We start from the raw sequence: 19,295 nt of genomic DNA, 5'->3' as shown, positions 1-19,295 counted from the left end.
GCGTTTGTCAGTATTCAAACTGTTGCAGAGCATTTAATTGTAACTGGTAGAAAAATTTCCAGAGCTGGAGAATAAGGTGATTGATTTATATGAGTATGAGAAGTATTTAAGTGGAGTGAGGGATTGGAGGCTCAGTTGAGAGAGTTTTTGGGAATTGATATGTGTGTTTTTTATTAAAAAAGCACACCTAATTTTCATTTTCCAAAGATTCTTGTAAATCTTTAAAAAATATTTCACTATACGTTCTTACTATTATTGTCAACACATGAAATAATTAATATAATCAATTACCGATATAATTTTGCACTTTAATACAACATTACACATATTCTGGAAATAAAATAATTTGATCCATTTAATCTTTTAGCTGTTAATAGGTTTGAGTGCAACACACTAGTTTGAAAGGCTGCAATGTGGTGAGTCAGGATTTTAGAGTGAGGCCTGGGGTTGATAGCACATTGAGTTTCTGGATACTAACCCTACTAGGGTTTGAGATTCTTGTTTATAAATATGATATTGCTATTCATGCAGTGGAAGACCTGGAAAGGAATGATGGTTCAACTGAGAGACCTTATTTCATGTCCAAAAGTCTTCTGAAGGTCCTGAGGAAGAAAAATGAATGAAGACTGTTGAGTGCAGCTTGCAATTTGGGACATAACCTCTACTCAAACAACATGGAGCTTCTTTACATCATCCTAATCATTATCTGAACGTGGAGCTAGATGCCTGAAATCAGTGTATATCCAAGCTCTAGGATATGACTCTTGCAGAGGTTCTTCTCTGTGAGTTCTTTGTCTGCAGTACAGTGGGTACTGAGCTGTGCCAAAACATGTTGTTATCTTCTTGTATTTTTTACATGCATTTGTAAAAAGATGATCTATCTAGGATTGTGCCAGGCAGACCCACACTTAACATCTCCTGCTGTAATTATTTTACAGAGAATAAATTCAGAGGTATTACTAACGAATGAGATTTTGCATGCCAGATTGGAATGGTTTTAATAAACTCCACAATTGACTTTTAAATTTTGACTATTGTGGCCAGGCTTTATTGCTATGCTTAGCATGTAAGCATTGTCAAGTACCTGTAAGTCTACATATAATTATTTTTGTTTCCTGTTCTCTTCCTTGCCTTTCCTAACATCTACCCAAATGCTGTTAATTATGGGGCATGTTCTAGGGTGCTGAGCATCCTCTTACCAATCTTTATTAAACTGTAAAAACATTTCTAAGATAGGCATCTGATGTATTCTGACTTTACCCCTGATGTTAGTGTAAGTAAAGCCCTAGTCACTTGAGTGATAACAGTAAATTAAATGTTAATCTTCCAGATCATTGAAACAAAACAGTTATATTATTGCTCATTTAGAAGCCTTAACCGTTGGTTCAGAAACTTTAATTCAGATTCCTTGATGGTTGCTAGGAATTTTAATTAATGAAATAAGCCAGAGTTTAGCATCATAATTATAATGACTATATTATTGAAAGGACCCAGTTGATTCATTTGCTCTCTTAAGGATAGACTGGTAACTGTGCCTCCAAATATTCTAATGTTGTTTACTCCAAAATAGCCACAAAAAAAACTCAGTTGTATGAAATTGCAATGGACTGTGCCAGTACCATTGGCATACAGACTTTGATTGTTCATTAAGGTAACCTACCACCATTGTGCCAAGAGCAGTTAGCAAATGTATATTAAACATTAGACTTCGCAACAACATTGACACCTTGTGAACTAATTTTTAAAAGTATTTAGGTGGTGCTGTTCAGGAAACCTTCAAGTTTCCTGGCATCTTGGGGATATTTTCATCTTCTCCTTTATTCACAACTGCTACCCTAGAAACATTTCTCTAAAGAATATGTTAACCATTCTTCTACATGGGTTCATTAATAAAGAGTACAGATGTATATCACATGAAGTCTAAGCTGGGCAACAAAATCCTGTTTTTGTATGTTGAGGTTGAGATTAAAGGCATTGATTTTTTAAATGATTAATACGCTTTGATGGTCTTGTTAAGTTCCTGGAAGCCTCTCTCAATTAGAAAAGCTTTGACCTTGTACAGAAGCAGCTTCTATTTTGTATTTAAAATTTCAAAATGTTATTTTAAGAAATGACCTATATAATTTTTTCTGTATAAATGAGACTGCAGAGAATATAGCTACATTTATTTGTCTGTACATATAAAATGTGTGAACTACAGCTAATCACCATTTGCATGTCCACATTATCAACTGAAAAATAAAATGGTATTCTTCCTTTTGTAAATTAAGGCTGTTTTGTATTCATGGTATCCATTGCAGCAATTTATGGCTAGCCTCTAGCAAACTGCTCCCACAGATTTTCCTGGAGGAACTCAGTAGGCCAGGCAGCATCTATGGAAAAGAGTACAGCCAACGTTTCGGGCCGAGACCCTTCAGCATTACTGCAGAGAAAAAAAAGATAAGTAGTGTTAAAAGGTGGGGAGAGGGAGGGAGAACCACAGGATAATAGGTGAAACTAGGAGTGGGAGGAGTGAAGTAAAGAGCTGGGAAGTTGATTAGTGAAAGAGATACAGGGCTGGAGAAAGGGGAATCTGACAGAAGGCCATGGAAGAGAAAAAGGGGGAGGAGCACCAGAGGGAGGCAATAGGCAACCAAGGAAACAAGGTGAGAGAGGGAAAAGGGAATGGTGAGGCCATTACTGGAAGTTCGAGGAATCAATGTTCATGCCATCAGGTTGGTGTCTACCCGGACAGAATACAAGGTGTTGTTCCTCAAACCTGAGTGTAACAGTAGAGGAGGCCATGGATAAATATATTGGAATGGGAAGTGGAATTAAAATGGATGGCCACTGGGAGATTCAGTAGGTGTTCAGTGAAGCAGTCTCCCAACCTACATCAGGTCTCACCGATATACAGGAGACCACACTGGGAGCATCAGACAACTGCATTGGTGCTGCTTCCTGGACCCATGTGGAACTCATTGACTTCACTTTGCCTCTAACTTTCACAGATTTACTTAGTCCATTTCTAACACCTCCCTCCCCTTTCTCAAACTCTTTGTCTCTGTCTCTGGAGACAGCTTATCTATTAATGTTTATTATAAACCCACGGACTCTCACAGCTATCTGGACTATACCTCTTCCCACCCTGTTACTTGTAAGAATGCCATCCCTTCTTTCAATTCCACCTTCTCCGCTGCCTCTGCTCTCAGGATAAGAGTTTTCATTCCAGTAGAAAGCAGGTGTTCTCCTTCAAAGAAAGAGGCTTCCCTTCCTCCACCATTAATGCTGCCCTCAACTGCATCTCTTCCATTTCATGCATGTCTGCTCTCACCCTATCCTCCTGCCACCCTACCAGGGATAGGGTTCCTCTTGTCCTCAACTACCAGCCCAGCAGGTTGTCTCTGCAACCTCCGCCATCTTCAACGGGATCCCACCACCAAGCACATCTTTCCCTCTCCACCCCCACCCCCACTTAACTGCTTTCTGCAGGGGTCGCTCCCTTTGTGACTCCCTTGTCCATTCGTCTCTCCTCGCTGATCTCCATCCTGGCACTTGTAAGCTTCGCCTGCCCCTACGCCTCCTCCCTCACTACCATTCAGGGCTCCAAACAGCCTTTCCAGGTGAGGTGACACTTCACCTGTGAGTCTGTTAGAGTCATATACTGTGTCTGGTGCTCCCGGTGTGGCCTCCTGTACATCGGTGAGACCTGACAAAGATTGGGAGAGAGCTTCACTGAACATCTATGCGCCAGAAAAAGTGGGATCTCCCAGTAGCCACCCATTTTAATTCCACTTCCCATTCCCATTCTGATATGTCTATCGATGTCTCAGACTTCCAGTAGAGGCCTTCCCCCCCACCCCCCCATTAACCTTTCCCCATCCCCTTTACCCTCTTTCACCTTATCTCCTTGCCTGCCCATGGCCTCCCTCTGGTTCTCCTCCCATCCCCCTTTTCTTTCTTCCATGGCCTTCTGTCTTCTTCTTTTAGATTCCCCTTTTTCCAGCCCTGTATCTCTTTCACCAATCAACTTTCCATGTCTTTACTTCACCCATTCCTCTCCTGCTTTCACCTATCAGTTTGAGTTTCGCGCTTCCCTCCCCCCACATTTTAACTCTGGTCATTTTTTTTTTACCTCCAGTCCTGCTGAAATGTCTGGCCCAAAACATTGACTGTACTTTTTTCCATAGATGCTGCCAGACCTGTTGAGTTCCTCCAGCATTTTGTGTGTGTGTTGCTTGGATTTCCAGCATCTGCAGGTTCTCTCGTTTGCTCCCACAGATTGATCCTTGCTATGAAAAGCATTGAAAACACAATTCTGTCATTTATTAGATTGCAGCTATTGTAGCTCCCACTTTTAAAAATTTATCTGCATGGAGTTGGTGTGGATCCAATAAATTGTAATGTTAACATTCAACTGGATAGGTGCCTGAAATTTCTCAGTTTCAGTTGGATGCAGTGAGAGACTGCTTGCAAAGAGATGTTTGCTAAGCAGCAGATTTAAGCTGTTTGCATGTTGAGACGTTTGACTGCAGATGGTGAGATTTGTGCATTGCTAAGAACCAGGACACCCCATAACTCCTGTCCCAACAGGATTATAGTGCAGAATCAGGGCTCAGTCTCCCTGCTTGAAGGCAGTAGGCAAAGGATGGGGCAAGTCCGGGATTGTTTCTTTTTCTAAACAAAATCCTGAATGGTACAGCCTCTTTAGCCACTGAAGATTTCATAAACTGGGCTGCAGAAATCTGGTTTCTGATCACTGAGCCTTTAAAAAAAGGGCTATGCTATTAAGCTCCTTTCAGAAACAGTTCTAGAGCTAAGATGGCAAGGATTGGTACTTCACAAAGATGGAAAGCATTTGATGAAAGTCCATTTTTGTTGAATTTTTCTTGCAGCTTAATAAATCTGTCAGTCAAATACTGGAGCAACTCAGCGGGTCAAAAAAAGGGAGTTAATGTGTTCTACAAAGCTATTTGCACAAACTGGCAAGGTATTATGTAGCACATACCTGTACTGATTAGCTTTAACCCCGTTAGCTAATGGTCTGGGGTTTATTAATATTAATCCATGCCCCCAGTGCAGAAAGTAACAACAATTCATTTTCACAGCACAAGAAGGGATTGTATTAACCTAAACTGATGTATTATAGTGTCCACCTCAGACCCAATTCTTGTTTAATTTCATATTCAATCACCTTGTATGTGTAACTTGACTTTCAGTTTCTTAGCTCAGATCTTATTAACTCCGACCTTTAGGAGAAGCTCAAAGCTTTCACTGTTCTCATTAGCGACCAGAAAGGAGCATGGTAAGTACAAGCTGTACACAAGTCAGCCCCGGGGGAAACCTGTACAGGTGTAACTTACAGTATTCACCATAAAAAGCCACTGCTGGCAATAAAAAGGACATGAACAATTACTAGAGTTAAATTACCATCATGATTTCAGTTTAAGGAAAGTGATAATTTGAATTGGTAAAAGTGGTTTTCTATATTCAGGACTTTCTATTTTACATTGGTTATGATTAAATAGGGTGACCTATTAGCAGATAGCAATATCTGAAAAAGACTGAGATAAATGTCCAAATAGTCTTTTGTGTGGTTCTAGAGTAAATGTTGGCTATAACTCTTTAAAGGATGTCATGAAATTTAAGTCTAGTTTGACATGAGTAAACAATACAGCAATATTGTGGAGTTTGCTAAGACCCTGCTTAAATTCGTTGAGTGATTTGATCCATGCAGCTTCTGACTCTGGAATGAGTTCGATCAAACTGGCCAGTTAGTGCATCCTTAGATAGCAGTTCAGCTACCTGGGGTGCACCATCTCGTCAGATGCCAAGATCAACAAAGAGATTGACAACAGACTGGCAAAGGCAACAGCGCGTTCGGCAGGCTGTACAAAAGAGTCTGGAACAATCAAGCATCTGAAGAAAGGCACAAAGATCAGCGTGTACAGAGCCGTTGTACTGACCACCCTCCTGTACAGCTCCGAGTCATGTGTCACCTGTCATCATCCCTACGAATCCTGGAGCGTTTTCACCAGTGCTGCTTCCACACCATCCTTAGCATCCACTGGAGTGACTTTGTCACCAACATTGAAGTTCTCAAACAGGTGGAGATCACCAGCATTGAAACCATGCGCTGGGCAGGGCACATCTCCAGGATGGAGGGGCATCGCCTGCCCAGGATTGTGCTGTATGGCAAACTCTCCATTGGCCACTGTGACGGGGGGCACTGAAGAAGAGGTACAAGGACTCTGAAGAAATCCCTTGGCGCCTGTCACATTGACCATCGCCAGTGGTCTACTCCAGCCTCCGGTCGCGAGGTCTGGCGACACACCATTCACCAGTCTGTCTCCTCCTTCGAGAACGCACGCAGGGCTGGCCTTGAGGACAAAAGGAGAAGGAGGAAGAACCGTGACACAGCAGCACCAAACCCAGAACAGATTTTCCCTTGCACCCGCTGTGGCTGGGTCTGCCTGTCCCGTATTGGTCTCGTCAGCCACCAGCGAGCCTGCAGCAGACGTGGGCAGCCCCTTTCCTAAATCTTCATTCGCAAAGCCAAGCCATGATGATGATGATGAGATAGCAGTGTTCTGTTTTGTGCCTGAACCACCACACCCTTTCCCTCCATTGCATCCCAAGGCATGCTCTCTCTTCTTTGGCAGATTTATATTTAGCATCTCATCCAGATGGTTGCTCATGTGCAGCTTATGCATATTCTCCTTTAGTTATTCTACCATCGCTCAGCAGCAAAGTTGAATCTTTAACCTTGCTCTCACCAAGATGACCTTACACACTAGAGTCTTCAGATGGATCCTTTGCCAATTTTGTTTCACCATTAACACAGCTCTTATACAGGGCCAGCCCCTAAATATGATTGTTGATGTTCATGATATTTAGAACACTACAACAGTATAATTCTGTGGCCCACAATGTTGTGCCAACCTTTTAACCTTCTCCAAGATCAATTTAATGCTTCCCTCCTGCATAGCACTCCATTTTCTATCATCCATGTGTCTATCTGCCCATATCACCGCCCTTGGTAGCATGTTCCATACACCCACCACTCTCTGTTTAACAAAACACTATCTCTGCCATCCCTCTGTACTTTCCTACAATCACCTTAAAATTATGCTCTCTTGTTTGTATATTTTTTTAGAAAAAGCCATTTTTTTTCTGGGAAAAGGCTCTGGCTGTCCACTCTATCTGTCTCCTATACACCTCTATCATGTTACCTTTCATCCTTCTTCACTCCTAAGAGAAAACCCCAAGCTTGCTTAACTTTTCCTCACAAGACATGCTCTGTAATCCAGACATGTTAAAACTCCTCTGTACTCTCTCTAAAGCTTCCATATCCTACCTATAATGAGACAACCAGAATATTTGTTGATACAGTTGAAATAATATCAAAGATATCTTCCCAATATTCTTTCAAAGAATAACATGACCAAAACATATGGGTTCAAGAGGCTGTCTCAGAATGACATCTATCACACACATGAGAATAATAGCGAGCTAATTTATCCTTAGACATATGGGCTCTGTGCACTACTTTAAACTGTATCAACGAATGTTTAGCACATATGGAGGATGAATTAACTAATTGAAGAACTTTTTCCCATTTTTCAATAGGTAAAGTAAGCTTAAGTTCCTGTTCCCAATCATTTTTAATTTTATTAGATATATCTAAATGAATTTTCATAATTATATTGTAGATAGTTGCTATTGCATCTTTCTGAAAAGGATTTAAATCTAAAATATTTTCCAAACTATCCATAGAATATAGATTCGGGAAAGTAGGAAGAACGGTATTTAAAAATGTCATGAGTGTCCTGCTATTAACTCGATACATTTCCTCTTTACTTTTGACCTCAAGTGCAACATAAATTTTTTCATGTTAAATTCCTTGTCATTCTCTGCCTGTATCTCCAACTCATCATTATCCTATTTATCCTTTGACAATCATTCTCACTATCAGCAACACTAAGTTTTTATTCCATCTGCGAACTTACTAAAGAGGTCAACTACGTTTTTGTCCTAAGCATTTATATATGTTATCACAAACGAGGACACAGCACTGCTCCCCGGAGAACTCAGACTTAACTATATAACATACGGGCTAGGTTATTGCCTGGCATATGATGAATTTATTCAAACAGCAGATGGTACGTTTTAAAATTCTCTGTTTTAAAAGATAGATAATAAACGAAGCGGTGTTTGAACTGGAAAATGGTGTTGAAATATAAGAAATGCCATGACCTCGTGGAATCAAATAGTCCGCTCTTGCTATTTTGTATGTTCTTATAAGTGACATTTCATCAACCCTTTGTGTGCAAGCATTCCTATCTCTAGTCATCGACTGACATCAATTCACCAGCTAATAATTCCTCTTCAGATCCTGTTTTACTGTCCATCAACCCGGAATGAGGCATTGATGTGCTGACCAGCGGTTGCTACAACCATCCCATTGTTCAAGCGCTTCGCTCCACAAACCGTTCCTAGTGGTGACGTCAAACGCACGGGGGAGGACGTTCCTTCGCGTGATTGGTCGGTTTGAAGGAAACCAGGAACGTCGATGCGCAGAGGCGCCTTTGGACGCATGCGCCGTTGCATCCATAAAAGACCAGTTGGCGGCACGCAGTCACGTGAGGCTTTTTTTTGTCCTCTCCGGAGCGTGTGCGGCGAGGATCGAGAGAGGGTGAGTGACTAAGTCGGCTCAAGGTAACCGACGGCCTGGGCGAATGCCATTCCTGACACGGTGGGCCCAACGCATCGGTCTGGACTCCCCAAGCATCGCCCAGTGTGGTCGTACTTACTGGGTACTCTCCCTCTACCCGTGTCTGAAGTGCGTCACTGGTGGCCTAGGCCCGGTCAGGCCACCAGTTCGAGGGAGAAGGGATAGAGGGGGTGGGGGGAGAAGTGGAGATGGGGTGCTCTGCCAGGAAGGCGCGCTATGCATACTGATGCGGGGCCACCCACGAGTCGGCGCGGCCTGAAACTTCATTTCTCTCTCATTCTCTTACCCGCGACATGAGGCGACAAGTGGCCGCAGTCAAAATGGCGGCGGGGGTGTGGGGCGACCGGCGTGGGCTCGGCCCCGCCTCCGTGTGTCCCTGGGTGAGCTGCCGTCCGAATGTTAATCCCGTTTTGATTTTGTATGTCTTTATCACCTCTTGTATCTATTGTCCTTAAACTGCATTAAAGTTTTTTTCATATATCTGTTTTCCTCTCCCACGTTCTGCTCGCTGTCTTTTAAGTTTGTGACTTCAAGTCAGTTTCACATTCAATCCATTACATGTATTAGAAGTTTTTAAATTGTTAACGTTACAGGAATGTGTTTGCTCCCTGGACCGCCGCTGTGTTTGCCCCTAAAATCTTCCAAATTATTCTCAAACAGATGTCTAGGCAGTTTCCTTTGCAGGCTCTGTCACCAGATGATAGGGGAAGAAGACTGAGGGCCAGATCACAATTTTCAGCTTCATGTTCTGTTGCATCTCCTGACCTCCCCGTGTTTTTTGCCCACTCTGTCTCCTAAACTTGAAAGATGAAGGCAGCTGTAATTTCACCCCTCAAATTTATTACCCCTCTGGTTCCAACTTCATTCTACAACCCTTAGGGTCGCCACATCAGTTAATTGTGAGTTGAATGTGGTATTGGTATAACCATTATATAAGAGAATTGTTTTAAGATTTTGAACTTTGCCTCCCTGAACCAATTATCCACTGCTGTCAGTATGTCCTGCTATTTTTGTACATTTTTCATGCCTGTTTTAATCTAGCAAAATATCCTTTAGTGCATCAGTAAACAGATTGCATTAAAGTCTATTCTTTGGGATTTGGAGCATACTCTGTCACCACATATTTTAATCCTGTTTTGTTACTTTTTCATATAGATGTTACATCAACTTCTTGTTATAATTCTGAGGAACTATGGTCTCTTTAAACTCTTTTCTAACTGCAGAACTTGACAGTTTGTGGTGATTTAGTGTGCCTTTAATTTCCCCCACTACTGATGCAAGGAAAGCTTGTTGTGGCTTTTGTGTCTTAAATCAAAGAGAAGACAATGGATGCCTGGGAACAGCATTGTTGACAAATTCCCACATCATGCTGTGCATTTACTGGTGGTGTCTGAATTCTGGAATTTCCTACCAACTGTGGGAGCACAAGACATTGCAATAACCAATAATTGCCAATCTTAGTGTGTTTTATTTGACATATTAAACTTTATAAATTATTTGAAGAGCAAAATATAATTTGTGTGGTTGAAAGATTCTTGGGTATGCATCCATACTATTATCCTGAAGTTTCAACAATACAACTTTGTTTTGTGATGTTCATTTTGTTCTGTTTGACGTACTCAGTTGACTTTTGTTACAGTAGTGTGCTTGTTTTTGAAGGTGGCATCCTGTGTGCATGCATTTATTTGCACTTTACATCATAGATGGCCTGTTTCAAGGAGTATTGATTGGAGTGTGACTCTTATTAGGGGAGAGGGCTGGGAGGAGGGAACCCAAAATAAGGTTTGAAAGAGTTGAAGTTGTTGAAAGATGAACAAGTATATTGTATTTGCAGACTTTCGTATTTCACCTCTGGAAGACTGAGGTTTTTATTGGAATGTTTCTATTTTTCCTTGATAGCAAGAAAATTGCCAGATATCATTCATGCACCTGACCTGTGTGTGAACGAATTGAATATTCAAAACTCGTGATGCACGAAACCAGTGCTCCTCAATTTGTACTTCAGTGAAATTTCCCGAATTGAACTGCTAATGGAATCATTACTCAAAATGATCGATTGTTAGTTATAGAAATTGTTACTGGCAGTACTGCCATTCTTTAGGGAACCTAATGTGAACTTCTTTCCTTGTGTGATGCCCTTGCTGCGGTGTGGAAACTTGACATTTTCCCAGCATTGAGTCTGTGGTTTGCTATGGAGAGCCTGCTAGTGAATGCTAGTGTTTGACAGGTAGGGATGATGTACTGGATGCTGAGATTAGTGCAGGCCTTTGCTGGTGAATAGTAGTATGCTTTAAAGTCTGCCGTTCTCTGGATATGAGCCTCTCTTGACATTGTGTTAGATGTGATGGAAGCTACAGTTTCCCCTCTGCTGTATGGGTGCATCCTGGCCCAGAGTTTGAGATTGTTAGCTTGGAAATATCTTTGGATTAGAGTTGTTCTTAGCCAAGCAGAGAAGGTGACACTCTTTTTTGTCATCTAATGCCTAATAAGATTAATAAGAGCTTGCAGCTTGCCAGTGCTCCGACATGCCACAGGAGCAGCCAGTGCTCAGCAGTGACTGGCATTAGCCTTATTGTGCAGGTGTACCTCTTTTTGTTTGTTTCCCCCTTCACGGCATTGGTTGACTGCTCTGATCACCCAACTTTCCAAATACTACACTCTGAATCATGAGGGTTTCATGCTGGAGTGCCAGATTCCTTGACATCATGATTGTATGAGAATGTCTGAAAGGACGATAGGATTAGAGTGAGTAGTTCGGAGCTGGGTACAATTGCAGCTTGATTTTTACCTTCACATTTTGATTACAGCTCCTAATAGTCTAAATTTACTAATAGGTTAAATTGTCTAAATTTACAACTAGTATTTTTCTGCAGTTTTCAGTATCTGTTTTTTAACTAATCCTTGTTTAAACAGAGCTAGTCGGTTAATATTTAAAATGCAATATCAACTTGGTTGTAACATCAGAAGATTTCTCAGATTTTGCTCTGAATTTTTAGATTCAGTGTGTGTGTAAACAGTTTCAGCTGCGGAGTCCAGACATTTGGTATACATGGTATCTCTAGGTTACAAATGCCTGTACATACAAATGAGCTCCCATAATATTTAATTTGAAATCCCGATGAACATACAGTGGCAGCAGGAGATCTCTTTGATAAGAGGTAGGAGCAGAATTATGCTATTCGGCCTATCATGGCTGCTCAGCCATTTCACTCTCAACTGAATTTTTCTGGCTTTTTCCCTGTAATCTTTCACACCCTGACTAATCAAGACTATAAATCTCTGCTTTAAATGCACCTGATAACTTGGCTTCCACAGTTGCTTGTAACAACGAATTCCATAGATACACAATCCTCTGGCTAAAGTAATTCCTCCTCATCTCTTCTCAATGGACTTTACTATGAGGCTGTGCCTGCTGGTCCTGGACTCGTTTTTAATATAGGAAACATTCTCCCCACATCCACTCTATCTAGGCCTTTCAACATCTGATAGGTTTCAATGAGATTTCCCCCTCTCTCCCTCCCCCCCCCCCCCCCCAAATTCTTCTAAATTCCAGTGGGTACAGGCCCAGGGCCATCAAACAGTCCTTGTACAGCAACAGTTTCATTCCCAGACTCATTTTCATGAACCTTCTCCAGGTCAGCACATCCTTTCTCAGATAAAGGATCCAAAACTACTCTCAGTATTCCAAATGAGGCCAAATCAGTGCTTTATAAAGCCTCAACATTACATCCTTGCTTTTACATTCTAGTCCTCTTGAAATGAATGCTAATGTTGCTCTTGCCTTCAACTCAACCTGTAAATTTTCAGGGAATCCTTTATGAGGACTCCCGAGTTCCTTTGGACCTCATATTTTTGAATTTTCTCCCCGTTTTGGAAAATAGTCTGTTTTTCCTTCTACCAAAGTACATGGCCGTCCACTTCCTTGCAGATGTATTCCATCTTTCACTTTGTCCATTCACTTACTCTAAGCCCTGCTTCTTCCACTTAACTTGCCTCTCCTCCTATCTTTGTATCGTTTGTAAACTTGGCCACAAAGCTATCAAATCAGCTATCCAAATCATTGACATGTATCATAAAATGAAGCAGTCCCGACACCAACCCCAGCAGATCAACACAAGCCACCACAACCAACCAAAAAAGTTCCCTTTGTTTCCACTCTTTGCCTCCTGCCAATTAGCCAATCCTTTCCATGCTAGTATCTTTCCTGTAATACAACGTGCTTTCATCCTGTTAAGCAGCCTCATGTGCTGAACCTTGTTAAAAGCCTTCCGGAAATTTAATAAACAAAATCCACGGACTCCTTTGTCTATCCAGCATCTTCCCAGCTATTGAATCAGGCTAACTGACCTATAATTCAATTTGTCTCCCTCTCTTGAAGAGTAGAATGACATTTTCCAACCCTTGGGCACCATGTTGGAATCTAGTGATTCTTGAAAGACCATTAATGTTTCCACAATCCCTCTAGTGACCTCTTTTATGGGTGTAGTTTATCTGGTCCAAGTGACTTATCCACTTTCATACCTTTTAGCTTCCTAAGCACCTTCTCCCACGCTACACTCTCAAACTTCTGGCATACTACTAGTGTCTTCCAAGGTGAAGATGTGTAATTTAGTTCGTCTGCTGTTCCCTTGTCCCTATTATAACCACTTCAATGTCATTTTTTAGCTGTCCTGTGTCTATTCTTGCCTCTCTTACTCTTTTATATATCTGGGGGAAAACTTTTAATGTTTATATTCTTACCTAACTTATATTTGTATTTCTCTTCCCTCCTTATGGATTTTTTAGTTACCTTTTAGTTTGTAAAAGCTTCCCAGTCCTCTAACCTCACTAAATTTTACTCTATTATATGCCCTCTCTTGCTTTTTTATTTTTGATTTCCGTTGTGAGCTGCAGTTTCACCATTCTGCCTTTAGAATACTACTACTTTGGCACACATCTATCCTGTGCCTTCCAAATTTCTCCCAGAAACTCCAGCCATTGCTGTTCTGCTGTCATTCCTGCTAGTGTCCCCTATCAATCAGCTGTGGCCAGTTTTTCTCACATAACTCAATTATCTTCACTTCACTGTAATACTGATACATCTGACTTTGGCTTCTCCCTCTCAAGCTGCAAATTGAAGTCTATCATTACACAACAACCAATCTAAAATAAACTTTCCCCTAGTAGTCTCAACCATAAGCTGCTCTAAAAAGCCACCTCACAGACATTCTACAAGTTCTCTTTTGGGATCCAGCACCAACCTGATTTTCTTGATTTACCTGCATAGTGAAATCCCCCATGACTATCGTAACATTGTCCTTTTGACATGTTTTCTATCTCCATTGTAATTTGTAGCCCACATCCTGGCTACTGTTCAGAGACCTGTATATAACTCTCTTCAGGGTCTAATTACCCTTGCAGATTTTTTTTTTCTATTCGCAAGGATTCTACATCTTCTGATCCTATACTGCCTTTTTCTAAGGATTTAATTATTTTTTTTACCAACAGAGCTACCCCATCCCCTCTGCCTGCCTGTTCTTTCAGTACAGTGTGTATCCTTAAAACGTCATGCCTATCTATCTCTAACTGCCCTACAAGATCATCTACCTTATTCTCTATAATGCGTGCATTCAAATATAACACATTCTCCCAGTCCTATCTTTATCACACTTTTTGATTTTGCCCGCATGTTACATTGCAATTTATCCCACTGACTGCAATTTTGCCCTATCATCTGTCTGCTAGTTCTTCCTCTTAGTTTTATTGCACATTGTGTCTAATGGTATCCAACTGCCCCATTGTGGGATGTACAGGTTATATATCTTGATATTTATCCACTTGTAGGCAGCCACAAAGCAAGAAATTTGAATAACCCAATTTTTAAAAAAAGACCAAAACCACTATGCAGAGAAAGAGAGAGGAGAAAAAATGTACATCGTGCAAACAACAGAAACAAGCCAGCAGCACCCTGAACCAAAGTGAATCCCAGGATAGAAATGCACAACAGTCGGAGCAGTTCACAGCCTTGGTGCTGCGGAGAAGGGAATGAACATTTGCAGGATGGCGAGCAGAATCAGTTCAATCTATGCCCAACAGTTGAGCTTCCAGTCTATCTGTGCCAGTGTTTAAAATGTCAAATTGCCACGTTTCAGCACCCAGATCCAGGCACCCTGAAACACTTTGGCTGTCCAGTCGGAAGCCAAAGCCATTCACCAAAACATCTTGGTCATCCTCAACGATATCCAAAACATTATTGAGAGGCACGATCACGGGGGTACTTTGCACTGACTACCCATTTCCTTTCCCTCTCCCGACAGCTAGGTGCCTGTCTCCTGCAACTTGGTGACAACTTCCCCATAGCTCTTACCTCAGTGCACCGGCTACAGGTGTGATTTTTAGGGGGGGTTGGAGGTCTGCCAGACTACCCTCATCTCACATAAAGCGTATGTCAACCCCTGGAGCCTTTCTCACTGCACATGTGATGAAGAATGTAGATGAAAAATTTAACTCACCAAAGTCTTCCTGTTGTTTTAACAGTGGCCCATATCTCAACTATAGAGAAATAAGTTTGAGCTGATGGCCTGTGTGGTTGCAAAATGACCAAAGCTAGAAACATGAAATTTGTCAAGTGGGCAGAGGAGGAAAGGTGATGTGATATTACTTCAAACTATTATTAGCTGGGTTAAAATATTGGCAGCCTAATATACAGGGCTGGGTGATGGCCTTTATTGTAGAGTTTGGAGACCAGTGGTAAAGATAATGAATAAGTTGGTATCTCTTGCTGAAATTCCTTGCTTTCCAAAATCTTTCAGTTGGAAAATATGAAATGTACGACTTTTATTTCAGAAAGCACAATAGGCAACTACAGGTTTCCCCCACTATCCGAAGGTGGAGCGTTCCTATGAAACCGTTGATTTATATGGGAAAACTTTTGAGCATTCCAAGACCCAAAAAATAACCTACCAAATAACACATGAAACCTAAAATAACATATACTAAAAGCAAGAATGATATGATAAATATACAGCCTATATAAAGTAGAAATATTGTATGTATGGTGTAGTTTCACTTACAAAAATTGGGAAGACGGCGAGCCAAAATCGGTTTAGAGAAAAAAATGGGCATGTACATGCATGAGCACACAACTGCCCGCACAAGGCTTCATGGTCATGTTAGTCTTTCTCAGGGTAAACACGCATATAAAGCGGGTGTCTTTTTTTGTAAAAGCAAAAATCCTCTTTGATTAGCAAAAACAGGTACTAATGTAGGTCTTCTGTAACAGCGAGTTGTTGTAAACTGAACGTTTGAAAAACGGGGGTGGGGGGGCCTGTACACACATTCAGCCTAACATTGAGTGTCTGTTGTGAATTTAATTGTATAATGTTTCAGTAATCTTAAGTATATTTAAGCTTTGCTCGTTTCAGTAATTCATTACAAGTTACATGTATAAATATTTAAATTACATACATCAGTAACTTCATTCTTAAAGTAAGCATGAAGTTAGATGCTCATTCCCAGACTCCTATGTCTTCCTTTGAATTACTTTGAAGTTATGAGAAATAACGTGTCCTGTATAATGTTGGAATCCATTACTAAGTGATTACTATCATGCCTGTTGTAAGTCACAGGTTCAACTTGGACCTTTTTAAAATAAGACTTGAGGAATTTATTGGAGCAAGGCTATTTTAGAACTATGTCCTATGAAAGAATTCAGGTAATTAAGAAGCTCTGTTTAAGAATGATTATAAAATAGTATAAGTTTATGGGAAGATTGAAAAATTTATTGTCTTAAACCAGGGTATGATATTCTTTCTTTTAAATAAAATATAATAATGTGTGACATAGTAATAAAGCTGACCTTGATTTGGGACTGCATTGCTTTCCTTATTGTCTGGTCAGTATTCTTGGAACATTTCCTAACAGTGCTGCGGCTATATCCACACAGTGAAGAGTGGAGTTTTCACTACCATTTTCTCAAGGGTTTTTGGAAATTAGCAGTTTGATGTTGTCTTGATCTGCATTGCCCATATGAATTGAAGAAAAAAGATACTCTTGTATTGAGAATAAGGAAATGTCAGAAGTTAGATATCAACTCTTTCCAAAAATTCTTTGGCTCAAAAATTTATTAGGAAATTGGACTTCTGAAGTAAACAAGGAACTGAAAGATGTGTGTTACTTTTTAAAAAAAAAACATTTATTGTCCACATTAGTAAAAGTTAATAAATCCCCAGTACCGGATGATCAACATACTAGGTGATTGCAGTGATGACTTTCATAAAGTGAATACCCTGTTTGTTACCTTCCTAAGTTATATAGATTGTAGAATTCTTTACACAAATTACGTGGTATAACTTCTAACTTTGATTTAAGAAAAGAGTTAAATAGGGACTGGAAAAGTAATGATAGACTAGTTATTGAGGTGCTAGTGAGAAAAATGCTAAAATCTTGTTAAGGATTGGTAACCCAGGTATTTGGAAAATATTAATTTGATCTGTTAGTATGGATGTACAACAGACAATGTTTGGCATTTGCTTATGGTCCTTACTAGCAATAACTAAGGGTATTCTAGTTATGTATGAACTCTCAAAAGTCTTAAGGGGTCATTGAAGGTTACTACACAAAATGAATTCACCGTGGTGTGTATTGAATATTAATGGATTTAACATGTTTCTAAGAAATGGGTAGAAGATTTAATCACAGCCTACCAATCTGAGAATAACCATTCACATATACAGTGATCAATGTTGGAACCTCAGTTGTTCCCTCTAAGTGAATGATCTGGATTAACAATGAATGAAAAAGGAGCATCGTCATGGCTGAAAGAGAGGGAGGAGGGCAAAACTAGGCTGTAACGCGGAGGAATGAGAATCTCTCTGCCTAGTATCTTGTTAGCAAATGTACAGATCTTTGAGAACAAGATTGAGGGCCTAAGGATGTGATTGCTGTATTGGAGGAAAACGAAGCACTGTTTTGTGTTCACTGAGACATTGTTCACTCTGGATATGCTGCTGCGTCATTAAGACCTGAAGGCTTGTTCAGGATGAACTGAACTCTTGTTCAGAGAAGGCAAAGGTGGAGTCACTGTTTTATGTTAAAGCTCTTTGTGGTGCTCAGATGCGGCAGTTTTGTCGTACTCTTGTTCCCCCAATCTGGAACATCTAAATGCTGACCATTCTATTTAACAGTGGAGTTCTCCTCTGTGATCCTGACTGTAGTTTATATACTGCCAAAGCGCTCACTGGTCAGCCACTTGAGATATTGAATGCTACCATGACCAAATAAGAAATAGTCCACTCTGACCGTATTTAAAATCATAATTGGGGACTTCAATTGGGCTTGTTTCAAGACATCTCTGCCCAATAATCAGCATATAATCTGCAGCATCAGAGGTCCCAACACTCTTGTCTACTGCTATAGTATGAGAAGGAATGCCTACTGTTCCATGACTAGGCTGCCATTCAGAGAACCAGCTCCAGAGATGAGGACAACAAAGAGATGGTCACAGGAGGGAAAGGAGTGGCTATGCGATTGTTTTGACTCTGGATTGGGCTGTGTTCAAAGAATCTGAATGAATACACTACTGACTGTATAAGGACAGTTGTCATAGAGGAGTGTGTTCTTGTAAAATCATTCTTTCCCAACCAGGAGCCCTGGATGAATCATGAGATTTGCAGTCTGCTGATGGGCAGATCAGTGACATTCAGGTCTGGAAACCAAGTAAGATGCAAGAGGTCCAGGTATGATTCCCAGAAAGCCATCAAATGGGCAAAGTTGCAATTCTGGACCAAATATGAATTGCTGAAGAATGCTTGACAGCTGTGGCAGGTCTTGAATGCTATTACTTCTTACCAAGTAAAACCAAGCAACATGTGTAGGTAACAATAATGTTGTGCTTCCATGTGACCTTATATGCTCGTTTCAACTGTCAAAACATGGAGGAACCTTCACGCACCTCCAAAGCCACCAGTGAGCTTATGAATTCATTTCCATTTAATTCCACCAGACATATGACATAATTTCTGCAAAACAGGGCCAGCTGAAAAATGTTGTGCTACGCATCTTATATGGGAAAATTGTTCTATTTCTGGTATTACTTCCTGCAGGATGTTGGTCCCATTCTGCCAGTTTAATTAACTGCCTTTATGTTCAAAGCTATGTTCAAATGTTTCAAAGGTACATTTAATGTGAGAGCAATGTATACAATATACATCCTGAAATTCTTTTTCTTCATAAAAAACAGGGCTGCCCCCAAAAGATGAATGACAGTAAATGATCCCAACCCCCCTCCCAGCAAAATAAAAGCATTGGTACCCACCACTGAACACTCAAGCGTACAGTAAAGGCACAGACGTGTAGTACCTCAAAGGCTACTTGTTCACCCGGTATTCTACATACCACAGGCTCTCTCTCCCTAATAAGGGAGAAAGAGGCATATCTGTTTCACAGCAAGAGGGGAGACGGTAAATAACTTCTCTTACTATCTTTCCTTTCAGTTAGTCCTGATGAAGGGTCTCAGCCCGAAACGTCAACTGCACTTCTCCCTATAGATGCTGCCTGGCCTGCTGTGTTCCACCAGGATTTTGTTTGTGTTGTTATTCAGTAA

General features: G+C 40.8%; 2 protein-coding genes and 1 long non-coding RNA gene across 7 annotated transcripts in view; 2 read left to right on the top strand and 1 right to left on the bottom strand.

The window, feature by feature from the left end:
• Positions 1–2,265, top strand: part of LOC132406485 (choline transporter-like protein 2) — a 128,212-nt gene extending 125,947 nt beyond the window's left edge. For both annotated transcript variants that reach the window (XM_059992224.1, XM_059992223.1), the window contains exon 22: positions 532–2,265. In XM_059992224.1, coding sequence (XP_059848207.1) covers positions 532–623 — 92 coding nt within the window. In that variant the 3' untranslated portion in view covers positions 624–2,265. The remainder of the gene's footprint in view (positions 1–531) is intronic.
• Positions 2,145–9,300, bottom strand: LOC132406486 (uncharacterized). 2 transcript variants are annotated; one of them, XR_009516176.1, is made up of 4 exons: positions 9,000–9,300; positions 5,979–6,359; positions 4,115–4,271; positions 2,145–2,422 (listed from the first exon to the last, which is right to left on the bottom strand). It is a non-coding gene; the product is annotated as an uncharacterized LOC132406486 (long non-coding RNA). The 2 variants fall into 2 exon arrangements; XR_009516177.1 differs by lacking the exon at positions 9,000–9,300 and adding an exon at positions 8,341–8,469.
• ilf3b (interleukin enhancer binding factor 3b) overlaps positions 8,541–19,295 on the top strand; it is a 74,964-nt gene continuing 64,209 nt past the window's right edge. For all 3 annotated transcript variants that reach the window (XM_059992221.1, XM_059992220.1, XM_059992222.1), the window contains exon 1: positions 8,541–8,674. The gene's annotated coding sequence lies outside the window, so the exon portion shown is untranslated. The remainder of the gene's footprint in view (positions 8,675–19,295) is intronic.

Source organism: Hypanus sabinus, chromosome 16 (genome assembly GCF_030144855.1).
Source record: "Hypanus sabinus isolate sHypSab1 chromosome 16, sHypSab1.hap1, whole genome shotgun sequence".
NCBI classification, from domain to species: domain Eukaryota; kingdom Metazoa; phylum Chordata; class Chondrichthyes; order Myliobatiformes; family Dasyatidae; genus Hypanus; species Hypanus sabinus.
This window is presented reverse-complemented; position numbering and strand designations above follow the sequence as displayed.